Source organism: Taeniopygia guttata, chromosome 16 (assembly GCF_048771995.1).
Source record: "Taeniopygia guttata chromosome 16, bTaeGut7.mat, whole genome shotgun sequence".
NCBI lineage: Eukaryota > Metazoa > Chordata > Aves > Passeriformes > Estrildidae > Taeniopygia > Taeniopygia guttata.
The window spans coordinates 4,254,235-4,271,825 of NC_133041.1; the positions used below are offsets into that span (position 1 = coordinate 4,254,235).

At 54.1% G+C, this 17,591-nt stretch overlaps 1 protein-coding gene across 1 annotated transcript in view; it reads left to right on the top strand.

The window, feature by feature from the left end:
• The window catches only part of SRCAP (Snf2 related CREBBP activator protein), a 110,293-nt gene that overhangs the window by 52,274 nt on the left and 40,428 nt on the right, over positions 1-17,591 (top strand). Inside the window, exons 21-25 of the mRNA XM_072936391.1 lie at positions 1,412-1,598; positions 8,012-8,181; positions 10,506-10,822; positions 11,892-12,056; positions 15,001-15,234. Coding sequence (XP_072792492.1) covers positions 1,412-1,598; positions 8,012-8,181; positions 10,506-10,822; positions 11,892-12,056; positions 15,001-15,234 — 1,073 coding nt within the window. The remainder of the gene's footprint in view (positions 1-1,411; positions 1,599-8,011; positions 8,182-10,505; positions 10,823-11,891; positions 12,057-15,000; positions 15,235-17,591) is intronic.

The following is a 17,591-nucleotide window of genomic DNA, read 5'->3' on the forward strand; positions in this document are numbered from 1 at the left end:
TGCCCAGGTGATTTCTGTGTCCCATTTTTGCCACCAAGGTCCCCCTGAACCCCCAAATTTCCCCTTTAAATCCCCAAATTTCCCTTTTAAACCCCCAAATTTCCCGTTCAAACCCCTCCCACGTCTCTCAGGTGATCTCAGGTGAGCTCAGGTGACCCCAGGTGACCCCTGTGGCTGTCCCCTACATCACCTGATCCACCCAGGACCCCCAAATTTCCCCTTAAATCCCCAAATTTCCCTTTCAACCCCCAAATTTCCCTTTCAAACCCCTCCCAGATTCCCCAGGTGACCCTCAGATGATCTCAGGTGATCTCAGGTGACCCCAGGTAACCCCCAGGTGATCTCAGGTAACCCTCAGGTGATTTCTCCACCTGGTTTTGACCATCAAGGTCCCCCTGGACCCCCAAATTTCCCTTTTAAACCCTTCCCAAATTCCCCAGGTAACCCCCAGGTGATCTCAGATGAGCTCAGGTGTATTCAGGTGCCCCCAGGTAACCCCCAGGTGAGCTCAGGTAACCCCCAGGTGAGCTCAGGTAACCCCCAGGTGACTTCTCCACCTGTTTTTGACCATCAAGGCCCCCCTGAACCCCCAAATTTCCCTTTTAAACCCCCAAATTTCCCTTTCAAACCCCTCCCATGTAACTCAGGTGAGCTCAGGTGACCCCAGGTAACCCCCAGGTAACCCCCAGGTGATTTCTGTGTCCCATTTTTGCCACCAAGGCCCCCCTGGACCCCCAAATTTCCCCTTAAATCCCCAAATTTCCCTTTCAAGCCCCTCCCACGTCTCTCAGGTGAGCTCAGGTGACCCCCAGGTGTGCACAGGTGATCTCAGGTGACCCCCAAGTGCTCCAGATGCCCCCAGGTGCCCCAGGTGACCCCGAATTTCCCTTTTAACCCCCCAAATTTCCCTTTCAAACCCCTCCCACGTCTCTCAGGTGAGCTCAGGTGACCTCAGGTGATCTCAGGTACCCCAGGTAACCCCTGTGCCCCTCCCCCGCAGCACCAAGGCCCCCCTGGACCCCCAAATTTCCCTTTCAAACCCCTCCCAGATTCCCCAGGTGAGCTCAGGTGACCCCCAGGTGTGCTCAGGTGATCTCAGGTGACCCCCAAGTGCCCCCAGATGCCCCCAGGTGACCCCAAATTTCTCTTTCAAACCCCCAAATTTCCCTTTCAAACCCGTCCCAGATTCCCCAGGTGACCCCCAGGTGTGCTCAGGTGCCCCCAGGTGACTTTTGTGTCCCATTTTTACCATCAAGGTCACCCAGGACCCCCAAATTTCCCTTTTTAACCCCGAAATTTCCCTTTCAATCCCCAAATTTCTCCTTCAAACCCCTCCCACATCTCTCAGGTGATCTCAGGTGTATCTCAGGTGTGCCCAGGTACCCCAGGTAACCCCAAATTTCCCCCGCAGCACCAAGGCCACCTTGGCCAGCGGCCACTTCATGAGCGTCATCAACGTGCTGATGCAGCTGCGGAAGGTGTGCAACCACCCTGACCTGTTCGAGCCCCGCCCCGTCACCTCCCCCCTCGTCACACCTGGCCTGAGCCTCGGCGCACCTGCGCTGGTCCTGCGGGCGCTGGAGCCACACCCCTTCCAGGTGAGACACACCTGGGCAGGTGAGATACACCTGGGACAGGTGAGAGATAACCTGGGATAAATATAGACACACCTGGACAGGTGAGAGACAGGTACAGACACACCTGGACAGGTGAGAGATACACCTGAGATAGGTATAGACAGGTACAGACACACCTGGGACAGGTACAGACACACCTGGCACAGGCACAGACACACCTGGGACAGGTACAGACACACCTGGGATAGATATAGACACACCTGTACAGGTGAGAGACAGGTACAGACACACCTGGACAGGTGCAACCACCCAGACCTGTTCGAGCCCCGCCCCGTCACCTCCCCCCTCGTCACACCTGGCCTGAGCCTCGGCGCACCTGCGCTGGTCCTGAGAGCGCTGGAGCCACACCCCTTCCAGGTGAGATACACCTGGACAGGTGAGAGATAACCTGGGATAAATATAGACACACCTGGACAGGTACAGACAGGTGAGATACACCTGGACAGGTGAGAGACACCTGGGACAGGTACAGACACACCTGGGACAGGTACAGACACACCTGGACAGGTACAGACACACCTGGGACAGGCACAGACACACCTGGGACAGGTGAGACACACCTGGGACAGGCACAGACACACCTGGGACAGGTACAGACACACCTGGGACAGGCACAGACACACCTGGGACAGGCACAGACACACCTGGACAGGTACAGACACACCTGGGACAGGCACAGACACACCTGGACAGGTACAGACACACCTGGGACAGGCACAGACACACCTGGACAGGTACAGACACACCTGGGACAGGTACAGACACACCTGGACAGGCACAGACACACCTGGGACAGGTACAGACACACCTGGGACAGGTATAGACACACCTGGGACAGGTACAGACACACCTGGGACAGGTGAGATACACCTGGGACAGGCACAGACACACCTGGGACAGGTACAGACACACCTGGGACAGGTACAGACACACCTGGGACAGGTGAGATACACCTGAGACAGGTGAGATACACCTGGGACAGGTACAGACACACCTGGACAGGTACAGACACACCTGGGACAGGTGAGATACACCTGGACAGGTGAGAGACACCTGGGACAGGCACAGACACACCTGAGACAGGTACAGACAGGTACAGACACACCTGGGCTGGTCCTGCGGGTGCTGGAGCCACACCCCTTCCAGGTGAGATGCACCTGGGCAGGCACAGACACACCTGGGATAGAGATAGACACACCTGGGACAGGCACAGACACACCTGAGACAGGTGAGATACACCTGGACAGGTACAGACACACCTGGACAGGTACAGACAGGTACAGACACACCTGGGACAGGTGAGATACACCTGGACAGGTGAGATACACCTGGGACAGGTATGGACAGGTACAGACACACCTGAGATAGATATACACACACCTGAGACAGGTACAGACACACCTGGACAGGTGAGACACACCTGGGACAGGTACAGACACACCTGGGACAGGTACAGACACACCTGGGACAGGTACAGACACACCTGGGACAGGCACAGACACACCTGAGACAGGTACAGACACACCTGGGACAGGTGAGACACACCTGGACAGGTACAGACACACCTGGGACAGGTACAGACACACCTGGGACAGGTGAGACACACCTGGGACAGGTACAGACACACCTGGACAGGTGAGATACACCTGGGACAGGTACAGACACACCTGGACAGATACAGACACACCTGGGACAGGTACAGACACACCTGGACAGGCACAGACACACCTGGGACAGGTACAGACACACCTGGGACAGGCACAGACACACCTGGGACAGGCACAGACACACCTGGACAGGCACAGACACACCTGGGACAGGCACAGACACACCTGGACAGATACAGACACACCTGGGACAGGCACAGACACACCTGGGACAGGTGAGATACACCTGGACAGGTACAGACACACCTGGACAGGCACAGACACACCTGGACAGGCACAGACACACCTGGGACAGGTACAGACACACCTGGGACAGGTACAGACACACCTGGACAGGTACAGACACACCTGGGACAGGTACAGACACACCTGGGACAGGTACAGACACACCTGGACAGGTACAGACACACCTGGGACAGGCACAGACACACCTGGACAGGCACAGACACACCTGGACAGGCACAGACACACCTGGACAGGTACAGACACACCTGGGACAGGCACAGACACACCTGGGGCAGGTACAGACACACCTGGGACAGGTACAGACACACCTGGGCAGGTACAGACACACCTGGACAGGTACAGACACACCTGGGACAGGTATAGACACACCTGGACAGGTACAGACACACCTGGGACAGGTACAGACACACCTGGGACAGGCACAGACACACCTGGGACAGGTACAGACACACCTGGACAGGTACAGACACACCTGGGACAGGCACAGACACACCTGGACAGGCACAGACACACCTGGGACAGGTGAGATACACCAGGACAGGTACAGACACACCTGGACAGGTACAGACACACCTGGACAGGTACAGACACACCTGGGACAGGCACAGACACACCTGGACAGGTACAGACACACCTGGGACAGGTACAGACACACCTGGGACAGGTGAGACACACCTGGACAGGTACAGACACACCTGGGACAGGCACAGACACACCTGGGACAGGTGAGATACACCTGGGACAGGTACAGACACACCTGGGACAGGCACAGACACACCTGGGACAGGCACAGACACACCTGGGACAGGTGAGATACACCTGGGACAGGGACAGACACACCTGGACAGGCACAGACACACCTGGGCAGGCACAGACACACCTGGGACAGGTGAGACACACCTGGACAGGTACAGACACACCTGGACAGGTGAGAGACACACCTGGGACAGGCACAGACACACCTGGACAGGTACAGACACACCTGGGCAGGTACAGACACACCTGGGACAGGTGAGACACACCTGAGACACACCTGGGACAGGTACAGACACACCTGGACAGGCACAGACACACCTGGACAGGCACAGACACACCTGGGACAGGTGAGATACACCTGGGACAGGTACAGACACACCTGGACAGGTACAGACACACCTGGACAGGTACAGACACACCTGAGACAGGTGAGACACACCTGGGACAGGCACAGACACACCTGGACAGGTACAGACACACCTGGGACAGGTACAGACACACCTGAGACAGGTGAGACACACCTGGGACAGGCACAGACACACCTGGACAGGCACAGACACACCTGGGACAGGTGAGACACACCTGGGACAGGCACAGACACACCTGGACAGGCACAGACACACCTGGGACAGGTACAGACACACCTGGGACAGGCACAGACACACCTGGGACAGGTACAGACACACCTGGGACAGGCACAGACACACCTGGACAGGCACAGACACACCTGGGACAGGTACAGACACACCTGAACAGGCACAGACACACCTGGGACAGGTACAGACACACCTGGGACAGGTACAGACACACCTGGACAGGTACAGACACACCTGGGACAGGCACAGACACACCTGGGACAGGTGAGACACACCTGGGACAGGTACAGACACACCTGGACAGGCACAGACACACCTGGGACAGGCACAGACACACCTGGGACAGGTGAGACACACCTGGGACAGGTGAGACACACCTGGACAGGTACAGACACACCTGGGACAGGCACAGACACACCTGGGACAGGCACAGACACACCTGGGACAGGCACAGACACACCTGGACAGGTACAGACACACCTGGACAGGCACAGACACACCTGGGACAGGCACAGACACACCTGGGACAGGCACAGACACACCTGGGACAGGTACAGACACACCTGGACAGGTACAGACACACCTGGGACAGGCACAGACACACCTGGACAGGTACAGACACACCTGGACAGGTACAGACACACCTGGGACAGGTACAGACACACCTGGGACAGGTACAGATACACCTGGGACAGGTACAGACACACCTGGGACAGGTGAGACACACCTGGACAGGCACAGACACACCTGGACAGGTGAGACACACCTGGGACAGGTACAGACACACCTGGGACAGGTGAAATACACCTCGGACAGGTGAGACACACCTGGGACAGGCACAGACACACCTGGGACAGGTGAGACACACCTGGACAGGCACAGACACACCTGGGACAGGTACAGACACACCTGGGACAGGTACAGACACACGTGGACAGGTACAGACACACCTGGGACAGGCACAGACGCACCTGGGACAGGCACAGACACACCTGGGACAGGTGAGACACACCTGGACAGGTGAGATACACCTGGGACAGGTACAGACACACCTGGACAGGTACAGACACACCTGGGACAGGTACAGACACACCTGGGACAGGTACAGACACACCTGGACAGGCACAGACACACCTGGGACAGGCACAGACACACCTGGGACAGGCACAGACACACCTGGACAGGCACAGACACACCTGGGACAGGTACAGACACACCTGGGACAGGTACAGACACACCTGGACAGGCACAGACACACCTGGGACAGGCACAGACACACCTGGGACAGGCACAGACACACCTGGACAGGCACAGACACACCTGGGACAGGTACAGACACACCTGGGACAGGTACAGACACACCTGGACCGGTACAGACACACCTGGGACAGGTACAGACACACCTGGACCGGTACAGACACACCTGGGACAGGCACAGACACACCTGGGACAGGCACAGACACACCTGGGACAGGTGAGATACACCTGGACAGGTACAGACACACCTGGGACAGGCACAGACACACCTGGACAGGCACAGACACACCTGGACAGGTACAGACACACCTGGGACACACCTGGGACAGGTACAGACACACCTGGACAGGCACAGACACACCTGGGACAGGCACAGACACACCTGGGACAGGTACAGACACACCTGGGACACACCTGGGACAGGCACAGACACACCTGGGACACACCTGGACAGGTACAGACACACCTGGGGCGGTTTGGACACTCAGATGTGACACAGGTGTGTCACTGTTCACTCAGGTGTGGCACAGGTGTGTCAGGGATGGGTACAGGTGTATCACAGGTGTGACAGGTGTCACTCAGGTGTGTCACAGATGTGTCACACAGGTGTCCCCCCCAGCAGGTGGACCTGTCCCCGTTCCAGCTGCTGCACTGGAGGCTCACCTGAGCCTGGGGGTGGTACAGGTGTGACACAGGTGTGACAGGTGTCACTCAGGTGTGTCACAGGTGTATCAGAGATCACTCAGGTGTATCAGGGATGGGTACAGGTGCATCAGACGTCACTCAGGTGTGTCACAGGTGTGTCACAGGTGTGTCACACAGGTGTATCAGAGATCACTCAGGTGTGTCACAGGTGTATCACAGGTGTGTCACAGGTGTGTTAGAGATCACTCAGGTGTATCACAGATCACACAGGTGTGTCACAGGTGTATCAGAGGCCGCACAGGTGTATCAGAGGTCACTCAGGTGTATCAGGGATGGGTACAGGTGTGTCAGAGATCACACAGGTGTATCACTGGTCACTCAGGTGTCACTCAGGTGTATCACAGGTGTGTCACAGGTGTGTCACACAGGTGTGTCTGTCCATCCCCAGCAGGTGGACCTGTCCCCGTTCCAGCTGCTGGCGCTGGAGGCTCACCTGAGCCTGGGGGTTGCTACAGGTGGTACAGGTGTATGACAGGTGTATCACAGGTGTGATAGGTGTATCACAGGTGTGTCAGAGATCACTCAGGTGTATCACAGGTGTGTCACAGGTGTGTCACAGGTGTTTCACAGGTGTGTCACAGGTGTATCAAAGATCACTCAGGTGTATCAGAGATCACACAGGTGTATCACAGGTGTATTACAGGTATGACAGGTATATCACAGGTGTCACAGGTGTGTCACACAGGTGTATCAGAGGGCACTCAGGTGTGCCAGGGATGGGTACAGGTGTGACACAGGTGTGACACAGGTGTGACACAGGTGTGACACAGGTGTGACAGAGATCACACAGGTGTGACACAGGTGTGACAGGTGTGTCACAGGTGTGACAGAGATCACTCAGGTGTGTCACAGATCACACAGCTGTGACACAGGTGTCACAGGTGTGTCACAGGTGTGTCAGAGATCACACAGGTGTGTCAGAGATCGCACCGGTGTGACACAGGTGTGTCACAGGTGTATCATAGATCACACAGGTGTGTCACACAGGTGTGTGTCCCCAGCAGGTGGACCTGTCCCCGTTCCAGCTGCTGGCGCTGGAGGCTCACCTGAGCCTGGGGGTGGTACAGGTGTGACAGAGATGGGTACAGGTGTATCACAGGTGTGTTACAGATCACACAGGTGTGTCACACAGGTGTGCCCCCCCCAGCAGGTGGACCTGTCCCCGTTCCAGCTGCTGGCGCTGGAGGCTCACCTGTCGCGCTACGCGGCCGATCGGTTCCTGCCGCGCTTCCGCCTGACGCGGCGCCTCCTGTGGGACGTGGCGGCCGCGCCCGAACCGCCCCCACGCCCCAAACCCGTCCGCATGAAGGTCAACAGGTAACGCACCTGGGCATGCCTGGGGGGTCGGGGGGCACACACCTGGGAGGGTCTGGGGGGGTTTGGGACACACCTGGGAGGGTCTGGGGGCACACCTGGGGGGTGGGGACGCACCTGCACACTCACCTGGGGGGTGGGGACACACCTGGGGGGTCTGGGGGCACAGCTGGGGAGGTTTGGGACACACCTGGGCACATCTGGGTACTCACCTGGGGGGTTGGGCACACACCTGGGCACACACGTGGGGGTCTGGGACACCTTGGGGGATGGGGACACACCTGAGGGAGTGGGGACACACCTGGGCACACCTGGGGGCACCTGGGCACTCACCTGGGGGGTGGGGACACACCTGGGGGAATTGGGGACACACCTGGGCATGCACCTGGGGGGGTCTGGGGGGGTTGGGGACACACCTGGGGGGTGGGCACTCACCTGGGCATGCACCTGGGGGTTGGGGGCACACCTGGGCACACCTGGGGGGTTGGGCACACACCTGAGGGGGGTTGGGACACACCTGAGGGGGTTTGGGACACACCTGGGGGGGTCTGGGGTCACCTGGGGGGTGGGGACACACCTGAGGGGGGTTGGGACACACCTGGACAGGTGGGACACACCTGAGGGGGGTTGGGACACACCTGAGGGGGTTGGGACACACCTGAGGGGGTTGGGACACACCTGAGGGGTTTGGGACACACCTGGGAAGTTCTGGGAGCACACCTGGGCACACCTGTGCACACCTGGGAGGGTTTTGGTCACACCTGTGGGTGTCTGGTGTCACACCTGGGCACAGCTGGGAGGATTTTGGGCACACCTGTGCACACCTGGGCACACCTGGGCGGGTTTTGGGTACACTTCGGCACACCTGGGCACACCTGGGAGGCTCTGGGGGCACACCGGGGCACACCTGGGGGGGTCTGGGGGCACACCTGGGCACACCTGGGTGGTCTGTGGGCACACCTAAGCACACCTGGGCAGGTTTGGGGCACACCTGGGGGGGTCTGGTGTCACACCTGGTCACAGCTGGTCAAACCTGGGAGGATTTTGGGCACACCTGGGTGGGTCTCTGGGCACACCTGGGCACACCTGGGAGGATTTTGGGCACACCTGGGCACACCTGGGCTAACCTGAACACACCTGGGGGGCTCTTTGGGCACACCTGGGCACACCTGGGGGGCTCTTTGGGCACACCTGGGCACACCTGGGGGGTTCTGAGGGCACACCTGGGCACACCTGGGGGGTTCTGGGCACACCTGGGGGGCTTGGGGACGCACCTGGGGGGGTCTGGGGACACACCTGGGCACACCTGGGAGGGTTTTGGCCACACCTGGGCACACCTGGGAGGCTCTTTGGGCACACCAGGGCACACCTGGGAGGCTCTGGGGGTACACCTGGGCAGGTTTTGGGCACACCTTGGCACACCTGTTGGGGTCTGGTGGCACACTTGGGCACACCTGGGGGGGGTTGGGGACACACCTGGGAGGCTCTTGGGGCACACCTGGGCACACCTGGGTGGTCTGTGGGCACACCTGTGAACACCCGGGCAGGTTTTGGGCACACCTGGGCACACCTGGTCACACCTGGGAGGAATTTTGGCACACCTCGGAGGATTTTGGGCACACCTGGTCACACCTGGGAGGGTTTTGGGCACACCTGGGGGGCTCTTTGGGCACACCTGGGCACACCTGGGGGATATTTTGGGCACACCTGGGCAGGTTTTGAGCACACCTGGGAGGCTCTGGGGACACACCTGGGCACACCTGGGCACACCTGGGGGACTCTTTGGCCACACCTGGGGGATATTTTGGGCACACCTGGGCACACCTGGGCACACCTGGGGGGCTCTGGTGTCACACCTGTGCCCACCTGGGGGGTTCTTTGCGCACACCTGGGCACACCTGGGCACACCTGGGAGGCTCTGGGGACACACCTGGGCACACCTGGGGACACCTGGGTACACCTGTGGGGCTCTGGTGTCACACCTGGGCACATCTGGGCACACCTGGGAGGGTTTTGGGCACACCTGGGCGGCTCTTTGGGCACACCTGGGCACACCTGGGCAGGTTTTGGGCACACCTGGGAGGGTTTTGGGCACACCTGGGCAGACCAGGGAGGCTCTTTGGGCACACCTGGGCACACCTGGGGACACCTGTTGGGGTCTGGTGTCACACCCAGGCACACCTGGGCACATCTGGGGGGGGTTTGGGACACACCTGGGCACACCTGGGCACACCTGGGCACACCCGTGGGGTATCTCATGTCCTACCTGTGCCACCTGTGCCCACCTGTCCCACCTGTCCCACCTGTCTGGCCCCGCCCCTCCCCAGGATGCTGCAGCCGGTGCCGAAGGCGGAGCCTCGGGCTGTTCTCCTCCTCCCCGCCCCCCGCCCCGCCCCGGGGGGCGTGGCCTCGCCCGGCCCCGCCCCCTCCGCGCCAAGCCCCGCCCCCTCCGCGCCGGGCCCCGCCCCCCTGCTGGTGGCCCCGCCCCTGGTGACGATTGGCCACGCCCCGACCACGCCCACCGCGCAGGGCCCCGCCCCCTTGGTGACGTCACAGGGGGCGGGGCTGAACCTGGGGCTGGCGCTGGCCCCGCCCCGGGCCACGCCCACTCTGCTGGCCACGCCCACCGCCGGCACCGCCCACCGTGAGTAATGGGTTAATTAGGGTGGGTTAATTAGGGGTTAATTAGGGGTGGGTGGGGTTAATTGTGGGCGGGGTTAATTACAAGTTAATTAGGGGTGTGGGGTTAATTAGGGGTGGGGTTAATTGGGGTGGGGTTAATTGGGGGTGGGGTTAATTAGGGGTGGGGCTTGATTGGGAGTTAATTAGGGAGGGGTGGGGTTAATTGGGGGTGGGGCTTGATTGGCAGTTAATTAGGGGTGGGGTTAATTAGGGGTGGGACTTGACTGTTAATTAAGGGTGGGGTTAATTATGGGTGGTGTTAATTAGGGGTGGGGTTAATTAGGGGTGGGTGGGGTTAATTAGGGGTGGGTGGGGTTAATTGGGGCGGGGCTAAATAGGGGTGGGTTATGTAGGGGTGGGGTTAATTGGGGGCGGGGTTAATTAGGGGTTAATTAGGGGTGGGTGGGGTTAATTGGGGCGGGGTTAATTGGGGGTGGGGTTAATTGGGGTGGGGTTAATTAGGGGCAGGGTTAATTAGGGGTGGGGTTAATTGGGGTGGGGTTAATTAGGGGTGGGGTTAATTGGGGGTGGGGTTAATTGGGGGTGGGGTTAATTAGGGTGGGGCCTTGATTGGGAGTTAGTTACAGGTGGGGTTAATTAGGGGTGGAGCTTGATTGAGAATTAGGAGTGGGGTAATTAGGGGTGAGGTTAATTACGGGTAGGAGTTTATTGGGAGTTAATTAGGAGTGGGGTTAATTACGGGTGCAGTTAAGTAGGAGTGGAGCTTGATTGAGAGTTAATTAGGGGTGGAGTTAATTAGGAGTAGAGTTAATTAGGAGTGGAGCTTGATTGAGAGTTAATTGGGGGTGGAGCTTAATGCTTCTTGTTAATTAGGGGTGGGTCTTAATTGGGATTGGGGGTTAACTAAGGTGGGGCTTAATTAGGAAGGGGTGTGGCCTAATTAGGCAGGGGCGGGGCTTAATTAAGACACTTAATTAGGATTGGGGATTAAAAACATTGGGGAGGGCCAGGGGGGCGGAGCTTGATGTATTTAAATGAGGTGGGCGTGGCCTAACCGGGTTCCCTTTCAGCCGCCGCCTTGGCCACGCCCACCCCGGTGGTTGGCCCCGCCCCCTCGGCCCCGCCCACCCCAAATTTGGGAAAGGGGGCGGGGCCAACGCCGGCCCCGCCCGTCGCCGCCTTCGCGCTGCCCCAGCGGCTCCTGCTGGCCCCGGACATGCAGGCCCGGCTGCCCTGTAAGTCACGCCCCCTCATTTGCATCTCATTTGCATGAACGCGCCCTCGAAGCTTTTCCCCTCCTCAAAGCGGTTCCTGAGAGTTTTCCCCAAAATTTCCTCAAAATTTCCTTAAAATTCCCCCAGATTTTCTAATTTTTCCACCAGAAGGCTCATTTTCCTCTCATTTGCATCTCATTTGCATATCATTTGCACACGGTTTGAACATTTTCTAATACTTAAAGCTATTCTTAAAAATTTTCCACAAATTATCCCAAATTTCCATGAAATTCTCCCAAATCCTCTCAAAATCTTCCTTTTGCGGTCATTTGCATTTTATTTGTATCTCATTTGCATTTTTTTTGTATCTCATTTGCATGAGTGCGATTTAAAGCTTTTTAGTTCTAAAAAACCAATTTGGAAAATTTTCCTTAAAGCTGCTCCGAATTTCCTCAAAATTCCCCCAAATCCTCTCAAAACCTTCCTTTTGTGCTCATTTGCATCTCATTTGCATGACCATGCCTTCAAAGCTTTTCCCCACCTCAAAGAGATTCCCGGGAGCTTTCCCCAAAATTTCTCCAAATTTCTCCAAATTTCCTCAAAATTCCCCCAGATTTTCTCAAATTTTTCCTCTGAAACGCTCGTTTTCTTCTCATTTGCATATCATTTGCATCTCATTTGCACACAGTTTGTAGCTTTTCTAATCCTTAAAGCCATTCTAAAAAATTTTCCTCAAATTCTCCCAAATTTCCTGGAAATTCTCCCAAATTCCCTCAAAATTATCTCAAATCCCTTCTCAAAACCTTCCTTTGGTGCTCATTTGTATCTCATTTGCATCTCATTTGCATGACCACGCCTTCAAAGCTTTTCCCTTTCTCAAAGTGATTCCTGAGAGTTTTCCCCAAAATTTCTCAAAATTTCCTCAAAATTCTCCCAGATTTTATCAAATCTTTCTATTGAAAGGTTCGTTTTCATCTCATTTGCATGTCATTTGAATATCATTTGCAGACAGTTTGAACATTTTCTAATCCTTAAAGCCATTCTAAAAAATTTCCCTCAAATTATCCCAAATTTCCTCGAAATTCTCCCAAATCCTCTCAAACCCCTTCTCAAAACCTTCATTTTGCGCTCATTTGCATCTCATTTGCATGACCACGCCCTCAAAGCTTTTCCCCTCCTCAAAGCGATTCCCGAGAGTTTTCCCCAAAATTTCTCCAAATTTCCTCAAAATTCTCGTTTTCCTTCCCAAATCCTCCCAAAATCCCCCTAAAACCTCCCAAACTCTCTCTAATCCTCTTAATTAACTCCTAATTTGCATAATCACCACATAATTTGCATAAATACTCTCTCCCACCTCTTGGGCACCATTTTGGAATTTCCAACTTCCCGTTTTCCCTCCAAATTCCCCCCAAAATCCCCCCCAAATCCCCCTAAAATCCCCCTAAACCCCCCCCAAACCCTCTCTTATCCTCTTAATTAACTTGTAATTTGCATAATCACCTCATAATTTGCATAACTATCCCCTCCATCACCTCTTGGGCGCCATTTTGGAATCCCCAAATTCCCGTTTTTTCTCCTAAAATCCCTTTAAAACCCCCCTGAAACCTCCCCAAACCCTCTGTAATCCCCCTAATTAGCCCATAATTTGCATAATTTGCATAACTACCCCCTCCCCCACCACTTGGGCGCCATTTTGGAATCCCCAAATTCCCATTTTCCCTCCAAAATCCTCCAAAAATCCCCCCAAAATCCCCCTAAAACCTCCCCAAACCCAGTCTAATCCCCCTAATTAACCCCTAATTTGCATAATTATTGCCCAATTTCCTTACCCACCCTCTGCCCCACCACCGGGGCGCCATTTTGGAATTCCCAACTTCACATTTTCCCTCCAAAATCCTCCCAAAATCCTCCCAAAATCCCCCTAAAATCCCCCTAAAATCTCCCCAAACCCCCTCCAATCTCCCCAATTAACCCCTAATTTCCATAATTTCAACATAATTTGCATAAATACCCTCTCCCCCACCTCTTGGGCGCCATTTTGGAATTCTTAATTTCCCGTTATTCCTCCCAAATCCTCCCAAAATCCACCCAAAACCTCCCAAAACCCCACCAGACCCCCTCCAATCTCCCTAATTAGTCCCTAATTTGCATAATTGCCCCATAATTTGAATATTTACCTCATCCCACACCCCCAGGGCGCCATTTTGGAATCCCCAACTTCCAGTTTTCCCTCCAAAATCTTCCCAAAATCTCCCTAAAACCTCCTCAAATCTCCTCTAATTCCCCTAATTAGTCCCTAATTTACATATTTATCATAAAATTTGCATAACTACCCTCTCCCCCACCTCTTGGCCGCCATTTTGGAATTCCCAACTTCCAGTTTTTCCTCCAAAATCCCCGCAAAATCCCCCCAAAACTCCCCCAAACCCTCTCCACTCCCCCTAATTAACCCCTAATTTGCATAAATATCTCACAATTTCCATACCCCCTCCCTGCCCCACCCTCAGGGCGCCATTTTGGAATTCCCAACTTCCAGTTTTTCCTCCAAAATCCTCCCTAAATTTCCCTAAAACGTCCTCAAATTCCTCTAATTCCCCTAATTAGTCCCTAATTTACATATTTATCATAAAATTTCCATAACTACCCCCTCCACCATCCCCAGGGCGCCATTTTGGAATCCCCAAATTCCTGTTTTTTGTCCTAAAATCCGTTTAAAATCCCTCTAAAGTCTCCCAAAACTGTCTCTAATTCTCTTAATTAACCCTAATTTACATAACCACCACATAATTTGCATAACTACCCCTTCCTCCACCTCTTGGGTGCCATTTTTGAATTCCCAATTTTCCGTTTTTCCTCCAAAATCCCCCCCAAATTCCCCCCAAATCCCCCTAAAACCCCCCCAAACCCCCCCAATCCCCCCAATTACCCCTAATCACCCCTAATTTGCATATTCCCCCCCATTTAGCGGGCGAGCTCGTCAGCCTGGGCGCTCTGGCCGCGCTGGCCCCGCCCCGCCCCGCCCCCCCCGCCGCGGGGGGCGTGGCCAAACCCGCGGGGCCCCTCCCCCCTCCGGCCCCGCCCCCCGCGCCGGCCCCGCCCCCTCTGACGTTGCAGCTGCAGGGCGGGAAAGTGACGCTCGGCCCCGCCCCCCCATTACGTCACCTGGCGCTGGCCCCGCCCCCCGCGCGCGGATTGGCCCGTGAGTGGGAAAGGGGGCGGGGCCACGGGGGGTGGGGGGGGGCTGGGGATTTTGGGAGAAATTGGGGATTTTTTGGGGATTTTGGTGGAAAATTTGGGAGATTTTGGGGAAATTCGGGATTTTTTGGGGAATTTAAGGGGAAATTTGGGAGATTTTGGGGGTTTTCGGGAAATTTGAGATTTTTTGGGGAATTTAAGGGGGAATTTGGGAGATTTTGGGGGTTTTGAGGAAATTTGGGATTTTTGGGGGAATTTAAGGGGGATTTTGGGGGATTTTGGGGGGATTTTAGGGAGAAATTTGGGAATTTTGGGGAATTTGGGGGGGAAATTTGGGATTTTGGGGGTTTTGGAACAATTTTGGGATTTTTTGGGGAATTTAAGGGGAAATTTGGGGGGATTTGGTGGGAAATTTTGGGAAAAAATTGGGGGCAATTGGGGATTTTGGGGGGAATTTGGGGAATTTTGGGGGGATTTTAGGGGATTTTGGGGGGATTTTGGGGGAATTTGGGAGATTTTTGGGGAATTTGGGAGATTTTGGGGGAATTTTGGGAGGATTTGGGGGGAATTTTGAGGAAATTTTGGGAATTTTGGGGGGAAATTTGGGGATTTTGGGGGGAATTTTGGGATTTTGGGGGGAATTTGGGAGAAATTCCGGAATTTTTTTGGGATTTTGGGAGATTTTGGGGGGATTTTTGGGGATTTGGGGGGATTTTGGGGGAATTTTGGGAGTTTTTGGAAATTTGGGAAATTTGGGGATTTTGGGAGGATTTTGGGGGGATTTCACGGAGAAATTTGGGAATTTTGGGGGATTTTGGGGGAAATTCGGGAATTTTGGGAGGATTTGGGGGGAATTTTGAGGAAATTTTGGGATTTTGGGGGGAATTCGGGAGAATTTGGGAGATTTGGGGGAAATTTGGGGAAATTGGGGATTTTGGGGGAAATTTGGGGAAAAATTTGGAAATTTTGGGGGGATTTTTGGGGAACTTGTGGAATTTTGGGGAAAATGGGGAATTTTAGGGGGAAATTTGGGAAGAAAATGGGGAAAAATTGCAAAAATTGGGGGGAAATGGGGGAAAATTGGGAAAAAAAGGGAAAATTTGCGGAAAAATGGGAAAATTTGTGGAATTCGGGGAATTTTGGGTGGAAATTTGGGAAGAAAACATGGAAAAAAATCACAAAAAATTGGGGGAAAAGGGGGAAAATAGGGCAAAAAAAGGGAAAATTTGGCGGGAAATGGGAAAATTTGTGGGAAATGGGGAATTTTGGGGAAATTGGGGAATTTTGGGGAAAATTTCTGAAGAAAATGGGGAAAAATCGCAAAAAATTGGGGGGAAAATTGGGGGGAAAAAGGGAAAATTTGCAGAAAATGGGAAAATTTGTGGGATTTTGGGAATTTTGGGGAAAGTGGAATTTTGGGGCGGAAATTTGGGAAGAAAATGGGGAAAAACTCGAAAAAAATGGGGGGAAAAGGGGGAAAATTGGGAAAAAAGGGAAAATTTGGCAGGAAATGGGAAATTTGTGGAATTTCTGGAATTTTGGGGAAATTGGGGAATTTTGGGGGGAAATTTGGGAAGGAAATGGAAAAAATCACAAAAAATTGGGGGGAAAAGGGGAAAAATTGGGGAAAAAAGGGAAAATTTTTGGGAAATGGGAAAGTTGTGAAAGTTTGACAATTTGGTGGAATTTTAGGAGATTTGGGAAGAAAATGGGGAAAAAATTGCAAAAAATTGGGGGGAAAATTGGGGGGAAAAAAGGGAAAATTTGTGGGAAATGGGGAAAATTGTGGAATTCTGGGAATTTTCTGGAAAATGGGGAATTTTGGGGTGGAAATTTGGGAAGAAATTTGGGAAAATCACAAAAAATTGGGGGAAATTGGGAGTGAAATTGGGAAAAAATGGGAAAATTTGCGGGAAATGGGGAAATTTGTGGAATTTTGGGAATTTGGGGGGGAATTTAGGCGGGAATTTTGGGAAATTTGGAAAGAAAATGGGGAAAAAATTGGGGGGAAAAGGGAAAATCGGGAAAAAAAGGGAAAATTTGGCAGAAAATGGGAAAATTTGTGGAATTCTGAGAATTTTGTGGAAAATGGGGAATTTTGGGAGGAATTTTGGGGGAAATTTTGGGAAATTTGGAAAGAAATTGGGAAAAAAAATCACAAAAAATTGTGGGGAAAGGGGAAAATTGGGGGAAAAATGTGAAAATTTGGCGGAAAATGGGAAAATTTGGGATAATTTGGGAATTTTGGGGAAAATGGGAAATTTGTGGGGAATTTAGGGGGGAAATTTGGGAAGAAAATGGGGAAAAAGTCACAAAAAATTGTGGAGAAAATTGGGGGAAAAAAGGGAAAATTTGGCGGGA